This window comes from Amblyomma mixtum, chromosome 5 (assembly GCF_055824585.1).
Source record: "Amblyomma mixtum isolate Tamu chromosome 5, ASM5582458v1, whole genome shotgun sequence".
Lineage (NCBI taxonomy): Eukaryota > Metazoa > Arthropoda > Arachnida > Ixodida > Ixodidae > Amblyomma > Amblyomma mixtum.
Genome location: NC_143016.1, coordinates 71,482,148 through 71,498,884, shown reverse-complemented (window position 1 = coordinate 71,498,884; position 16,737 = coordinate 71,482,148). Strand labels below are relative to the sequence as shown.

The window sequence follows — 16,737 nt, the reverse complement described above, 5'->3', positions numbered from 1 at the left end:
TCTTTACAAAAGTACAAATCTCCACATAACCACCGAGTGGAACACTTCATAGTCCACAGACACGTTCACAGCGCTCAGCCAGGTGATCTCTAGAGAGAAGGGTAGAGGCATGCATGACCACACATAAAGCATAAAGCACTGTTCATCAGCTTTACAGTGACGCTAACCGAAAGCGACCAAGAGACCTACAGTACCTGAGGGCGCATTTCACAGAAGCTTGCAACACGAAAACCACGAGTCAAGAAAGTCAAACATGATGTGGCTGGTTTGCCCATGCTGAAAGGGACAGGTGGACCCATACGCCGGGTCGGCGATTGTGCGCAGGACCATTCGCCGTGGCTTTCCAAAAGCATTGTGGCCGAACACGTTGAGCCTTGTTGAAAGCATAGGCATAGTGGTGGCCCACTTCACTTGTCACCACCAAACGAACGGACCATGCGCTGAGAGCTTCATCGAATCCTTGACGAATGCGTCCAAGGCGCATTTAGTGTCCGTCTTAGTCACTGCGGTTACGGCCAAATCATTGCACTTCATTTCTGTTGTTAGTTGGCCGTCCGCTGACATCAGCAGGGATACTAGAAGGACTTGAAGGAACGTGAAGTACCTCACGGGCGTTGCTTGTTCCCATCAAAAGAAAAAATATGATTTCTCCGTGACTCATGCCTCGATTTTTCGACATGAGTTGCCGGGAAGGGAGGCACGATGAAACATTCCAAAAGTTCAAAGCCCAAACAGTTCGTTGACATCACGGCACCGACGATGCAGTTGGCAACGCCATCAGTCTCATTGGTAGCGGTACAAGTCAAGGTGCCCTTCCTTCATTTGCTGATTTGGGCGCACCCGCGTAGATGATCTTGCTAGTCACGATTTGTGAAAATTTCGCGATACCAAGTATACCCGATTGGTCTTGTGCATAGCTAGGCTTTTCTCTAACTTCTTGGTAAATATTCGTATTTTTATAGGTTTGGATGCTTCGTAGTTTGAAAATGATCATAAATAAAGACCAATATTACCGCCGGTATTTGGACCTGCGGTTTAGAAAGTGCACAGTCGGTCCACTTGCGTCTCAAGCAGGAGAGTACTTGTAGCAACTGCGATGAACGCAGGAAGTATTATAAGAGGAAGGCGCTCGTCTTGAACTGTCGCTGTCCGACGAGCGCCTTCCATAGTCCGGCAGGGGGTGGGCGAGGCCTATTCTGGGGGTGGGACAGGCTGTGGGTGGTCTCGTATCGAAACACAGCACCCGCACCCCGAAGCGGCCGCCTATTGGAGCTCCGTCCCTGAACCCGAGGTTGGCACGTTGGTGGTCCGGATGCAGTCATACCTGCGTAACACGAGCAGAGTGAGCGCGTCGCCACTAGTACATTTTTTAGGAATATACTCGCAAAATAAAAGAAGGAAACTTATTTAGCTGGAGTCATGGGTAAACTTTTGTACAGGGCTTAGTTCCGGAACCTTAAATCTTTGGCAGTTGTAGCGCTTAATTCGTTATTTTGACTAAACTGACCAGACCATTTAAAGCGCGGTCATTGGAACCAGCCACACAACCCTGAGGGCAGAGAGGGATATGGGTGAGCCAAGATATTCGCGGAAGATTCATGGGGCCAGGGGAAAGAAAATGGCTCCACAAAGATAACTTGCCTTTTACAGCAAAAAATTACGGTGCGAAAACCGCATGTGCCACTGCGTTGCTGATTCACGTCAGCAGCATGCAGACACAAACACACGAAGCTCTTTTGTGCGGAACACAATTGCCACAAGAGAAATAGACACCTAGCCCTCAGCATGGTGAACAGGGTCACTACATTAACAAACACAGACACACCGTACCCATCCAGCTGTTGCAAAGCGAAAGTACGGCACCATTTGCGCCGAACAAATCAGCCAACATCCCAGAAGAAAAGCCATAACAGTACGCCAAACACAAGCCAAGCACTAAAAACTTGTTCCAGAGACATCGACATATACACCGACGCTGCACACTCCAGCACAGGACCGTATGTCTGTGTCATACACAGAGCTGGGACAGACATTGCAACATTTAAACCCACTCGTGGCACACTAGTAATAGAAGCCATTATCCAAACGTACAAAGAGCCTCTCCTGCACACCGTACAGCTCTGCCCTTCGTTACCATTAAGTGCTGATTCTGATGCTGTTTCGACGAGTTACATGCACCGGAGAGGTTGCTTTGCCTGCAAGCTTCTCGAAATTGCAAGCATTTTGGCGCGATGCAGCAAAAACGTTTTGAGCCACACCGCCGAGGGCGGCTGTGCTTGTGAATTTCTGGAAACTCGTATGGATGTTACTTAAGATGGGCTACACGCTTCTGAATAATTAAGGAGCCTTAATGTAATTGTTAAAAGGTAATTTATTCGCACGTCTTAGCCGCATTTTGAACTACACCACTGACACTGCCATGCCGAAAAAAGCGGTCGTCTAACTGAAAAAACCTTTTTTTATAAACTCTGTAAACTGTTAAGTGACGCATCCTGTATACTGATGCAGTGCATGAGTACACGCATAATATAGAGAGGTTATACAGAACAACCTGCGCCACTACGTGAAAGAGGTACCACTAGTGAAAGAGGTAAGAGAAAGCGGTGTCGTAGTGAAGAGCGCCGTGAAATACCAACCACTTGAGGAGCTTTAATGTGCACTCGTATGGCATAGCACACGGGTGCCTTTTGCGTCTCGCCTTCATTGAGTTGCGGCCGCTGCGGTCGGCTTAAAACCCTGGTAATTCGGCTCGACAGCTGAGCGCAGTAAATCACGAAACTAACGCGCGGATCCTGGAAGCGAAGGAATTGAGGTAAATGAGCTGTTCAGCTTGTCCGCGGCTCAACGACCGGGTGCCGTCAATTTCCTGGCCACGTCCGGCGACTGAGACCGACGCAGAGCTCTACAAAAAATAATTGGTTTTCATGAAAGGGAGCGCACAGCAACAGTGGACCTTCTCAGTGGACACCTCAGAGTGTGGAGGAGGAATGAGCCGAAAGGGGGGAGTAAGAGTGACATAGTGGAGGGCTCCGGAACGATTTCGAACACCTTGGGATCTTTAGCGTGCGCTGATATCACGCAGTATACGGCCGCCTTTTTCGTTTCGCTTCCATTGGAACGCGGCCGCCGCGGCTGAGTTCGAACCCGAGTACTGCAGCTCAGTTGCCCTGTGCCCTAACCACTCAGCCACCATGGCCTTCCAGCCCTACCAGCAACGAGGTAACTAACACAAACATATGTGAGAGGACATGGGGAACATACATAGCTTTCTTCACCACTCCCTCATTTCAAAGCGGAACAATACAGATTTCTTCGCAGTAGTGAAACGAACGTACTTACATATTTGTTCACCTACCGCAGCGCTCAAAATTTACTCAGTTGCCGTCATCAGATCGGAGACACTGACTAACACACATCTTAATTTCCCTACCCCACCAACAACCTGAAACGCTTTGCTTAAGTCGGTGGAACTCCATAAACATCGCGCTCTATTCGAACAGGTCACCCACCATCAGTGGTGGGCCACGTGCATCCACAAACCTTCTACATCTCTAAAACTCTCGGAAAGGCAAAAAAAATTGGGGACACTTAAGCTCCAGCCTGAAAGGTATGAGACAAAAGCGATAATGGATCCCGTCAGAGGCTGCGTTACTACGCAGACTCGGACACTGCTTCCATATTATGTAAAAAGCCAACATGTCACACCTATAAATCTCCGGTTAATCAAGCGGTACGAGAGTGCCTGCGTGGCCTACAAGGGTAGCGTGTATAAGGGTAGCGCAACCTAAGGGTTAGGAATTCGATTCCTGAGTAATTACCCCTTTTCTTAGCACCGCAATTCATTTTATATAGTTTCAAGTCCTAGTGACGTGTACGTCATGTTGCGACCTTTTAATCACACGCACCTGCACCGGTGACGTAATGACCCTGTAGACCAATCTGCCTTTTATGCACACACAAGCGACGACGACCACTACACTGGGTTCTCCGCTGAACCGGACCATTAGTGCTGTCGATTTCATGCAAGGAAGAGGCCACAGTTTGAACCTTGTGTATTACGGTGCTGTAGCCGAGCAAGGCAATGCCGGCTGAGAACATCCTAACGAGAAACTGCTTTATAGTTCATTTTTACTGTAAAGGCGCAATGGCATCTCACTGGAAGTGTTAAAGAGACCAGCCTGTATTTGTTCTCCATCAGGTAATATTTTTTGTGTTTTTCTATTGAGATTTTACGTGTTGCGTTGGAGTTTAATTTGATGCGGATGGTGCGCGCTCACATCAGTTAAACACCGTGCAAAGCTGTGCACATCGATGTAGATGCGCATTGAAGGCAAGACTTTGCTCGCATAGCATCTTTAGTGTTTTTCATCAAAGGGTCACCGGCTTTCTCTGATGCACTCTTATGCACGAATCATGCGCGGACTGTTCACTCACCGGCCACGCCATTCAACCCGGCACTGTTCGCCCACCCGCCACGTCAAGTCAGTACTCCCGCAAATGGAGCGTAGGTGGTCGATGACGGCGGACAGCTGGGCGTCGGCGTGCGGGTCAGAGGTGTCACCACCTTCCTCCTCGGGATACTTCGGGGCCTGCTCGACGGCTGCGCTTTCGACCCCACCTACCTGCGCCTGCGTTAAAAACACCGTCACTCCCATGACGTCAAAGTAAAAGGACAGGGGTCTCTTACTTGATACACGAAGTCTCCGTCATGATGACATATTTCGCGCTGATAGCTACACAAAGTAGCCATCACCGTATTTCACTTAGCGAAAGCAACGTGCATGACAAGCTGAAGTCACTGATCGAATTCTGAAGTCAACAGTGACAGCTACCCATCCACTCCAAAATCAGCCCGGAGACGTCTCCATTCTTCGTTAGTTTTTTGGCCAACGCTATTGTTTTCTCTACTCTATCATCAAATTTCATGAACATCGGTGACTACCTTAGGCTGTACTTCTCGCAAATGACAAAAAAAAAGACACAGAAGTGAGCCGGAGAAAGAAACCAGACGCGGGCCTGCGGCCTCACTGTTTAAGGGTGCCTTATCGCGAGATATTAGAACAGGGAACAGCCAGGGTAAAGAAATCAGTCGGACGTTCTGAAAAGTTTATCGTTGGCCCATTTGATATCCTGCTCAATGAATATTTAATAAATAGCTGCCGCAGAGTCGATATCAATTTCACCTCCGTTTGCTTCCTGTTTTTGTCTATAGTGCAGCAGGAGGAGTCCGCAGCTGGGAAATAAGGACACAGTAAAAAATTACTCCTGAGAAAAGTGCGATGTCAAGTTCAAATACCTGCTGGCTATCATCTCTTGGGCTCCCTTGGTGACGCCTTTCCGAAACATTGAGTATGTGCTTTTCACAATGATTATTGGAAACATTCCAGTTAACTGTGTTGAGCTCGTGGAAGGCGTTAGGGGCGCATTCGCACAGAGCAGTGCGTTTTCAGTCTTATTGATTCCATTTTCTACTGTAGGACATACAATTAACCTGTACCGCCGCCACGGGATACATCTATCATCTCAGATATACAGCCGGGTGGTGTATGTCGACCGCTGCTTTGCAATATCATATTTTAACAGCATCGAAACAAACTTCGGAAGTGTCCTCACTGCAGGCGGGCTTTTAGCTGCGCTAAGAAAATCGAACGTCTAAAGAACGGTGCACGTCTTGCTTAGATATATATGTACTCTGTTGTAACGCCCTAACTGCTGACATATAGGGAAATTTTGAATCTGCGTGGTCACTATGCTTGTTGGTTCCTGCCACTGCGTACATCTGACTGCCGGTATTGCGTGTTCATTGCTCCCATACCTGAGGCTGCGAACAGCTTGAGTGGGATGAAGAGTGCACCGAACACTGCACGCTAAGGAATGCACCGGCCGAGGTGGTGGCTGCCCGAGCACGTGTTGTGTCGTGCAGAGTTTCGGCCGGTTCGCGCCGCACGTGAGCCATCGCCTGGTGGACACGGCGTCCGCGGGCATCGAGCGTGGAGCACGGCTGGTCCTCTCCGATATCCAGGCAGCGTAGGTGGCGGCAGAAAACCCTGCAGTCGATAACAAAGAAATTAGCATATGCATATAGAGGAGGAGCCAATGTTCGTCTGGCGGCCAGCTCACCATAAGCATTAACTTCATATATTGGTGAGGGCTGCTCTGTTATTAGCTAACTTTAAAGCATGGCGAAAAATATGAAATGAAGCAAGCACAGAAACAAAGTACAAGCGCTCGTACATCGGCTATACTTTAGTCCTCCATCATGGCTTGAAATTGTTCCTCTGTGTTACAAAACAACATATTGCCAACAAATCGAGGATTACTAGGGTACTTTCTATAACTCTAATTCAAAGTTCTATCCAGCCTACGGTCTCTGAGTACTTCATGTAAAAACTCGGTGAACAGGGCTGGAGAGCTGGTATCTGTAAGCCAGACACCTATCCTCATTAGGATTTTACTACTTTCTCTATGAACGGCTATGGTGGCTGTGCAGCCACTATAGATATTGTAGCGTGACCTACATTGCCTACAGTCTCTCCGTTATGCCTGGTTCCTTGCACGACTATACTACGCATGCGCGAGGAGCAAGTGACTTCACTACGCAAAGCTGGTGCGGTTCGCCGCGCGCGCTCACCTTCGTTTCCTTAAAATGATCGGAGTGTAAAACATTGACAACGCCAAAGCCAATGAATACAATGAACGCCGACGGCCTATGGCTTCAGCGCCGCGTTCGTGGCGCAACCTTGTCAATGCCTGCAGCCCACATCTCTGTAATCACCCCACGTACCTACAAGGAAGATTCAAGTGTCCACTAACCCAGGGAGCCATTATGTGCGCACTTTCTTTACTTAATTTGATTAGTTTTTCCCCACAAGCTTATATGATTCCAGAATTTTCTTCCCCCCCCTTCCCCCCCTTTATTTGCATCGAGAACTACAGCCAGCCATTTATCAGATGACTGCTTTATTGTAGCCGGGACGAGGTCCTGTTAAAATGATCGGAGTGTAAAACGTTGTCAACACCAACGCCAATGAAGTTCACTACGAACGCCGACGGCCTATTGCTTCAGCGCCGCGTTTCTGGCGCAACGTTGTCAATCCAACGCATGCAGCACACACCTGTCACTACCATCACTTAGTTTAAAGCACGGTTGGTTGAGCTGTCGACTGCTCCAAGAGGGCAGTTATGCGCCTTACCTCTTGTTCAGGTGTCCACCGAGATGTGGACACCTGTCCCTCTCCTCACGCTTAGCAGAGATAGGCCACTGCAAATTTTTTTTAGCTAATTTACATATGCATTTTCTAGTCTCCGGTTCTCTAATCACTGCAAGAATGCACAGGATTCGGCTAAGGATAATGCTTTCTAGCAGTCGACGGACAATATACATATAGAAGCTATTAAAACAACGCAGCTTTGAGGGCCTGCTTTTTCAAGAAGCTTGAGCAGCTAAAAAGTCCCGCATCAACTAACGCTAAAGAAGAATCAGACCACTCTTGTGCGATGGAAATTGTCATGTATTCGTTTTTTGTCTCTTATCGGATGCCTTCCTTCCAAGTATTTTATTCTGGCAGAACCCTCTGCGGACAGTGCTAGTAATGGCGCCTGCTTAAGTTCGTTTTAACTGAAAGCAGTGATGGAACACACGACTGAAATTATTTAGCGAAAGTACCATATGCCGGATGATCCTGAAGGCTACAACTTGTGAAATTGCAGTTGAGGTCGTTTAGAACAAAAACATAGAAAACCGGCTCCGCAACTCACCAGTTTTGACGCCTCACGGTGGTCTCTGCGACATTAGTGGTCTCATCTACAGGCAGAAAAAAAAACAAAAACAAAAGCACAATGAGCCAGCCCAAATGTGAATATGTCGAAGGAAGCTAGAGTGCGAAGGAGAGGATATTCATGAAGTATTAATTAATATACTTGTTTGATCTCTTAATTTGTTTTACAGCAGCACAGAAACTTCAACTTAAGTTGGCCAGCACAATAAAAGGATTATAACTTAAGAGAACTTCTTGCTGGGCTAGTTGGTAATTCATTGTAAAAGTAAAGGCGCCAAAAAACCACACACACACACAAGACAAGAGAACGGGTCAGAGCGCCTGCCCCGGGAGGCGCTCTGTCCCGTTCTCTTGTCTTGTGTGTGTGTGTGTTTTTTGGCGCCTTTGCTGTGCGATGTCAGTGCACGTTAAAGAACCCCAGGTGGTCGAAATTTCCGGAGCCCTCCACTACGGCGTCTCTCATAGCCTTAGTCGCTTTGGGACGTTAAACCCTATAAACTAAACTAAACTATACTTTTACAAGGATTATAACGTGCCTAAAATAGCACAGCCCAGAAACATATGATTCACAGTAGTCACTCACCTCAAGCTGATGAAACTGTTGAGAGGTTTCAACTACAGCAGTCACAAGAATAATGATTTTTGTGTTTAAAAGAGGATTAAAGTAGGCATAAAGATTTTTTGTAAGGCTGTTTAGAAGCACGTCTACGTCCACACACAATAACAGTGCTAAATGCAGATTTCGCATGTTTCGAAATACGGAGTTAAAAAAAAATTCTGGGGGCACTTTGGCTCTCAAAAGTGCTGCAAGGCGAAAGCATTGCCTGGCGCACTGTTTGTTTTTATTTACTTTCTATTTTTCACATATTTTTTTACTTTTAATTTTTGCTCCTTTTCTTATTTTGTTGTTTTGTAATTTTATTTTCATATCATTTTTATTTTTTCTTATTTTTAATTTTTATTTTTCCTCTTCTTGACTTTACCCCTTTTATTTTATTTATGAAACCCATGCATTCACTAGACGAGCCTTTATTCATGCTCGAACCTTGAGCCTTCGTGGCGGACGTAGCGTCTCCGTTTCAAATGCCAAAGGCCCTGGTTCGATTCCCGCCCTCGGCGCAGTTTATTTCTAACCAGTGACGCCGAAAGGCGGACAAATCTGCCGACTCGTCTGTCGACACGGCTGCCGACGCGTCTGCTAACGACAGTATGAGGCATTAAAGGCTTTCGACTTAAAAATTCAGGGGGGCACTTTGTTGACCTAAAGTGCGGTGAGGCGAAAGCCTTAAGCACGGTGTTGCTGCTTGTGTCACTGATGTGTAGTTAAGGTGTTAAGCTTCGGAACCACTAAGAGTGAAACGCGACAGCGTCTTGCAACGCTGCCAGGGAGTCCACAGAACGCCATCGCCCGTTCGGTTCTATGCCTTGCTCTTCGGTAAATTGGTTTTTGAGGAAAGGAAAGGTATCTGTCTCGCATACCTCGGTGGACACCTGAACCTCGCCGTAACGGGAAGTGGGGAAGATGGGTGTGAACGAAGACACCGTATTCACTAGACGCGCCTTTTTTCATTCCAAACCATCGAGCTGGCGTGGCGGAGTGGTTAGCAAGCTCGTCTAGCACTCCGGAGACCGGGGTTCGATTCCCCAAACTCGACCACTTTCCTACTCGGTTGTATTTATTTATCAGGCCTGACGAGAAAGGTTAATTAGGCTAATTGGGCGGTTAAGCAATTAACTGAACTCATTCCTCCTTACTTGAATTATCACTATATGATGCCTTTAATTGGTTGCATGGTTACTAGCCAAAGTACAATTGGCCCTGTTTGAAATTTGCGCACTGTGACGTCACGACCGTTTCGACCAATTGAAAAGCGTGATATTTCTGTCGACAACGCCTGCTTAGAACAATGTGGTAAATGGTAAATTGGTTTTTGAGGAAAGGAAATGGCGCAGTATCTGTCTCACATATCTCGGCGGACACCTGAACCGCGCCATAAGGGAAGGGAGGAAGGTGGGTGTGAAAGATGGAAGAGAGAAAGAGGTGCTGTAGTGGAGGTCTCCGGAATAATTTCGACCACCTGGGGATCTTTAACGTGCACTGACATCGCACAGCACACGGGCGCCTCTTGCGTTTCGCCTCCATCGAAACGCGGCCGCCGCGGTCGGGTTCGAACCCGGGTACTCCGGCTCGGTAGACGAGCGCCTTACCACTGAGCCACCGCGGCGGGTCTTAGAACAATGTGGCATTAAAGCCTTCCGCCTTAAAACGGGTTCAACACAGTTGATAACGCCCTGCAAGCTTAATGAAAAAATCTCTGCCTCCTCCGTAACCGAGAGTAGAGTTAGCATGAAATGCAGCACGATGCAGAAGCGTACGCGGACACGACGAGACGCAGGCCTGATAATGTATATGCAGCGCGTTCGAAACTGTCTAAAGTGCGTAGAGGCGAAAGCGTTTTCCGCACCACTTTGCCTATGTGACACTGGATACGTCACCACTGGATTACATCACACATAATTGATGACGAAGCAATGACAAAATACTAATTAGTGACTAATTAATGAATAGATACTAATTAACTAATTAATGACTCTTAAGGTACGCCTTTAGAAGTGGAACACGGCAGCGTGTTGTAGCGCTGCCAGGCAATCCACGGAACACCGCCACCCGCTCGGCGAGGTCTTACCCTTCGAACGCGGCGCTATTTGAGGAAAAGAAATTACTCGGTAATTCTCTGTCATCTCGGTGGACACCCGAACCGCACCGTACAGGAAGGGAGGAACGCCACCATCCCTCCGACGCGATGCCTTGCCCTTTGAACGCAAGGTTTTTTTGAGAAAAGGAAATTACGCAGTAATTCTCTGTCATCTCGGTGGACACCCGAACCGCACCGTAAAGGAAGGGAGGAACGCCACCACCCGTTCGGCGCGAAGCTGCCGGCGCTTGTATGCCGGTCCTGTAGGAGGGCTTAGAGAGTCTCGTTAAATCTCGTTAAATCTCGTACGGTGCCCGGATGTTCTCGTTTCAGTGCCCGGATGTTGGCTCTCGGTCTCGGCGTGACGTCACCACACTGCCGACAACGGGAGCTAAAAGCATTTCATGCTTAAAAATATGCTCTTCGTTTGGGGAGAGGTTCGTATGCGAAAGTTGAAAAAAATTACGAGGAACTTCAACGGCTTAAGTGGTGAAAGGCGAAAGCCTGAGTGCTGCATTCTGCTACGCGATTGTTCACTTCAAATTTTGTTGGTGCATTAATTAACTGCCAATTAATGACGCTTAATCTTTGCCTTTAGGAGTGGAACGCGACAGCGTGTTGCAGCGCTGCCAGGGAGTCCACGGAAGGCCACCACCTGTTCGGCGCGATGCGTCGCCCTTTGAACGCAACGCTTTTTGAGGAAAGGAAATCGCGCTGTTATTTTCTGTCATCTCGGTGGACACCTGAACCGCAGCACCGTAAAAGAAGGGAGGAAGTGGAGTGAAAGAAGAGAGAGAGAAAGAGGGGCCGTAATGAAGGAAATGAAAATTGTATTTGAGGAAAGGAAATTATGCAGTAACTGTCTCACATATCTCGGTGGACACCAGTCGAAAATTGTATTCAAGGAAAGGAAACTGCGCAGTAACTGTCTCACATATTTCGGTGCACACCCGTCAAAATTCGCGCGCAGTGACGTCACGACCGTATCGACCAATCTGAAACGCGGCCAAATTTGCTAACACATCTTGGTCACGACAGTATGAGCCATTAAAGGCTTTCGCCTTAAAAGATGTGGGGCATCTCGACAGTTCAATAATTGGACGCTCAGATGAGCTTTATTAATCGGAGGGATTGCGTGGCTCTTTGATAACGCCGCTGACAGTGACACTCCCTCAGACTGTTGAAAGCTATGGGCACGCTCATAGTTGACCCTATGTTTCGAAAGACCTATGTTTCGTTTGTGTATATTCTTTAAGTTATGCTGATGTATATGTATATTCTACTCTGTATAACGCCTTCAAAGTGAATTGCGCATACAGAATTTATACACTTTTACAGCGTCAGTAAATCTATCGAAATTCTTTCTAAGGATGGATGGATGGAAAACTATTATGCAAGTGAGTTTGGACCATGCAAGGTCTCAGAGCCACCGCACAGCCCTCACATTACGCGCATGTGTCACGTATTGCTATGGCACTGGCACCCGGTTCACACAGCGAGAACCTCCTGCGACGCAAGGAGGTTCACCCATTCCTCCCATGTTCCGATGGCGGGCTATCCCTGCGGGGGAGGATCGGCAGGGCAGACGAAGAGGATGTGGTCCAGGGTGGCGTGCGATTCTCTGCAGAGAGTGCACTCGGAGAAACCGTGTGGAAGTAGGATAGAAGCTGAGGGGTAGGAAGAGTTCGGGTCTGGAGTCGCCTCCAGAGGATTTGTTGAGAGTGGGATAGGCGGGGGTGGGGAGGGGGATAGAGCCGATGGGCAAGTCGTGCTTGTTGAGCCAGTTCTGAGAACTTTCTACGCTCCATTTGAATGAGTGAGGATAAAAGAAGGAACAAACAGGTGAAAACGAAAAAAAAATGATACAGCTTAAACGCTACAAATACGCTACAAAGTGATGTATCGCTCTCAGTCAAGCGTTAAATTCAACTATGCGGAGGTTGGTTTGGTTCATGAGGATTGAACGTCCAGACGCGACTCAGGCTGTGAGGGACGCCGTAGTGAAGGGCTCCGGAAATTTCGACGATCCAAAGCTTTTTAGTTTGCATTGATAACGAATTAAAATACAGAAATGACGGAGCTGGCGCAGCAGCTTCGCCCTTATTCTAAAAAAAATAAACCATGTGCTAAATGTTTTTGCAATGCTGTTTAAAAACAGCTTTACTCTCATACGTCTTACGAAAGCTGCTTTTGATTTCGAATCACAGGCCAAAATTTTGGACGTGAGTACTTAAGGAATTAACCTTCAAACTAATACAAAAAGCCTAAAGAATTCTAAGTCGTGCGAGATATTTGACATTAAATATGCCGTATACTCAAGAGCGATAGGCGCAAGTGTTGTGACTGGCACTCAAAGAACAACTAAATGGGTCTCCTCAGTTAATCACCGTCTCTAGATGAAGTTGTGATGAGCGTTAAAATCGAGCTGGTTGGCAACTCGGCCTTCGGCGACTGTCGGATGCTGTAGCTCTGAGAAACCTTGCGATGAAGTGCTCGTATGGAGTGCATTAATATGGTCTTCTGTCTCTTGTACTGATTTTCAGCCCTACATCTATTTCATGCGGCAAACAACCTAATGTAAGCTGAGCGGCGGCCCTTGCGCGTCGTGCTTCGCTGCCGAAGGCACTGCCGAAGCCAGCATTAGCTTGATTTCAATGAGCGATTATTCTATTTATAGTGTACTGCTAAAAGGACTAGACATGATAGGCAGTGGCTGGTTCCAAAGCACGGTCCACAGTCGCTTCGAAGGTGAGAAAGGGATAGGCGGCACAGCATTGAGTCTAGCTTTTTCAAGACACTGCAACGTATAAAGCACACCGGCACACAGGCGGGCGGCACGTCGCCGCAAGAAGCTCGTCACTGACAAGGGCGCAAATGTACTCACTTCTAGGTCACAGATAAGGTTATCTATAGTCGCTTTTTGCACTTCCAATTATACATATATCGATAAATCAGGGTTCGACTGTGTTCCTCTTTAATGAGCACAAATGATGTAGTGTTGGCGAAGTGGAGGCCACGTAAGATCTGTACAAAATCGACCCAGAAATGTTTACTCTGTTTGCCTCCATTAACAGAAAGGCGGTGAGTACATGTCACATACCTGTGTGGTGGCGTCGGCTGTGTTGGGCCGTAAGCAGGGACAGAGCTGTGTGGCGCGTAGGACTTGAAAATGGTGGTGGCTGGGCATAGCGACGGTGGCAAACAACGCAGACAGCGTTTTGTAACTCGCTGGTGTCCCAAAAGTTGGGCCCCTGACTTTGGTCGCAGCCCCGTTTGGTGGCACCAGGCGTGTTAAGCTGGCACCGCACCAGCTCTCGCATGGCTCGTGTGTTGTCCGCGACTATGTTAAAATGGTCGCCCACGGTAATGTTTTCAGTTTAGCTGGAAGCAGAAAACAAGTAAGATATTATCAGAATATTAAGGTGTCCAATCAGTATCTAAAAACTGGAGTGCAAGCGCTCCACTTTACTAGCTTCCAAGTGGCTGCTTGAGGCTGAAACGCTACAGAGTAGAAGAGGTAGGCGATGTAGACATTTCTCCGGGGGCATGGAAAACAAGACAATCGCGGAAGTCATTTGGAAACAGATTGAAAGAATCCACCTCTGAAATCAACCAGAGGGGTCATGGATGTGCAAAAGTTCTTCAGAGCTTAATAGTTTAATATAGGAAGAAATAAGTTCAAGAAAGATTCAAGATTGGGAACTGAATAAAAGGATACTGATTATTCTAAGCAGAACTCGAATATAACGAGACGATACGAAGATTTTCATACGCACATGCAAGCCAGGTAGCAAATTGGTAGTGACCCCACTAGGAGACAGGTTATCAAGGCGCCAGTCGCCGCAACCTTGTGAATGAAGCCTCGTGAATGAAGCAGCGCTGGCCTGAAACCATACAAATCTCACTTACTGTTAGCATCATGCCATTACAACTGCTCTATAGTGCAAACAAACCGTCATCATTAGATGTAACAGTCATATTTTGAAGCTTTGTTTCTTCGAAGACGACAACAAATATTGTTACTGAAATGCTTTGAATGCTGGAAGGAGAGTACTCTTCCGCGTAGTGCACTGTGATTTGGTTCTAAGGTGTTCGCATAAAGCTTACATTAGCCGTGCTGAATTGCTGGATCATATCGTATACGTTACGCACAAACCAGCGAAAACGCTCTTGTTTAGCCAGAACTCGAGTCACTCCATCACGCACAATGACTCGTAATCACAATCGTGCTCGGGAAACCTGGCTCTAAGGCATCGCTACTGATCTCCCCTGAATGGGTTCGAACCACGCGATGACTAACCGCTCATACCAGACAGACAGCTGTCTGACTGCTCCGGTCTAACTCGATATTAGCGAATGCTGCGAAGGGTGCAATAAGGGTGCAAATAAAAAAGCCGTCTTACTTGGCGTAGATCGTCGTGGACAGCTGCTGGAGCTCAGAATGGGGCGGCTGCCGTGCACAAGAGGAACGCTCGAGGAACGTGGTGCCTGGTCGCGAGAGAACGTGCTGCTCGAGGGGCCGACAGAACGAAAAGAAAGAAGAAACAACAGCTGAAAAGAAGGTAAATTATTATTATTCTTGTTGTCTTCTACAAATAATTTGCGTAGAAATCAAATACAGTGATTCTGAGAGACGTTTACTTCTTTTTGCCGTGCTCTTGTGAGGCTTTCCACTGGTGAGCTGCGAAGACATGGAAGAGGAATAACGCGTTCGTCCACTGGTGCGCACAACTTTGGTGCAGGACAAAATGCTATACTTGGGGTAAAAAACAAAACAAAAGAAGTTACAACAATGAGTATATCTTACATGAGTGTGTTTGTATCTGCTTTGCCCCCTGGCCAAATACCCGCCGTGGGTGTGTGCCATTAAGCCTGACGACATTGTCATCATCATCCCATCTCTCTTGTGGCACAGAGAGAGAGAAGTTATTGACTATGGGATTTGGGACACATAGCTCCGTGGGTTCCCGCACAACTCCAATGTTCTAAACGTTCATGAGTTCATGAAGTTCTACGACGTCGGTGGCCCCGTCAGTGGCGATTTTCTGTCTGGCCGGGTCTGTCCAGCGCAGCAAAATCTCCCATTCTTCCCAAGTGGTCCGTAGATCCGTGCTTAACGGGGGAGTGTACGCATCTAAAAAATCCCTATTACAAAGTTCGGGCTCTCTTCGTCGGTTCCTCTTCTCTTATGCAGTGCCAGCGCCACTGGTTTCGCATTTCACCAAATTTTCCAGTACCGTAAGGATTACTTAACAGCTACCGGTAGATTACCTTGCTAAGTACTCTACTAAAGCGAAGTACCATCAGTAGCTTTTAAATAACAGAACAACATTTACGACACAGCGCATGATCAAGGAAGCGTCAGCTATATTCTGGAGTAAGGCGCATTGAGACCTGGGTTTGACGTTGCGGCGTACAAAGATACCTTAAAAGACTGAAGTTAGTCTGATGGAGGCCACCGATGCGGTTTGCTTTTGGTAAGACAGCTTTGTGATAGTACTGTCTTTTGTGCTCTTATTCCAGGTTTGTGTTAGGAGGAGGTTGAGGAAAACATTTAGTTTAAAACTATACTGTGCTTGTCTCCCTGACCGGAGCCCTCACTCTAGGGCTCGATGTGCATCCCCAATCCTACAGGCCCGCTACAGCTGCTGTCGCGTGTCTTGCGGCTTCGTGCCAGTCAGAGCGGTCTCAACAAAAAGGGCTATAAGTCCATGACCCCGTTTGGCATCGCTATCCCTTCGGCACGCTCAATGAGCCGGCGCTGGTCTTTAGGCTCAGTGCTTAATAAGGAATGTTTCCAAGAGGAAGAGCGGGGAGGGTTATGGGTTGGAGGCCGCCTGGTGGTGTTGTGCAGGCCCAAACCGAATGATGCAGTGCAGCTTGGCGTTGTTGGCAGCTCGGGCATGTGTCCAGGTTGATGGTTGAGAAATGTTTACTGTTGAGCGGCGTTGAAATTAATTTCGGGCGGAGTGTGGTGTTCTACTCATGGACCGCTGGCGAAGCGAGGAGAGTCAGTCTCCGATTTGTGCATCCGCGATTTTTACGAGGAATGAGGTAGTTTCCCTACAAACCCGCGATATATTAGTGATGCGGGTCTTCTATCAACCTTAGGGTATAGTAAGTTCGACTTCAAGCCCGCTACTCTCATTTGCAAGATTTCTTGCAAATGAGAGTAAATTTGTAAACTTGTAAATTTTCCAGAAGGAATACAAAACGCAGTAGTAACAAATAGCTGGCTGTAGTAGTGACTACATACCCTAGCG

General features: G+C 47.5%; 2 protein-coding genes across 2 annotated transcripts in view; one reads left to right on the top strand and one right to left on the bottom strand.

Annotated features, from left to right (window-relative positions):
- Positions 1-1,044: 1,044 nt before the first annotated feature.
- On the bottom strand, positions 1,045-13,794 carry LOC149342619 (uncharacterized). Its single transcript, XM_089546826.1, has 5 exons — positions 13,575-13,794; positions 7,759-7,804; positions 5,816-6,047; positions 4,435-4,628; positions 1,045-1,324 (listed from the first exon to the last, which is right to left on the bottom strand). Exons 1-5 carry the CDS (start codon positions 13,792-13,794, stop codon positions 1,264-1,266), a joined length of 753 nt encoding a protein of 250 aa, XP_089402952.1. The 3' UTR covers positions 1,045-1,263.
- Positions 13,795-14,809: 1,015 nt separating this feature from the next.
- Positions 14,810-16,737, top strand: part of LOC149342617 (uncharacterized) — a 29,553-nt gene continuing 27,625 nt past the window's right edge. The window contains exon 1 of the mRNA XM_089544992.1: positions 14,810-15,036. The gene's annotated coding sequence lies outside the window, so the exon portion shown is untranslated. The remainder of the gene's footprint in view (positions 15,037-16,737) is intronic.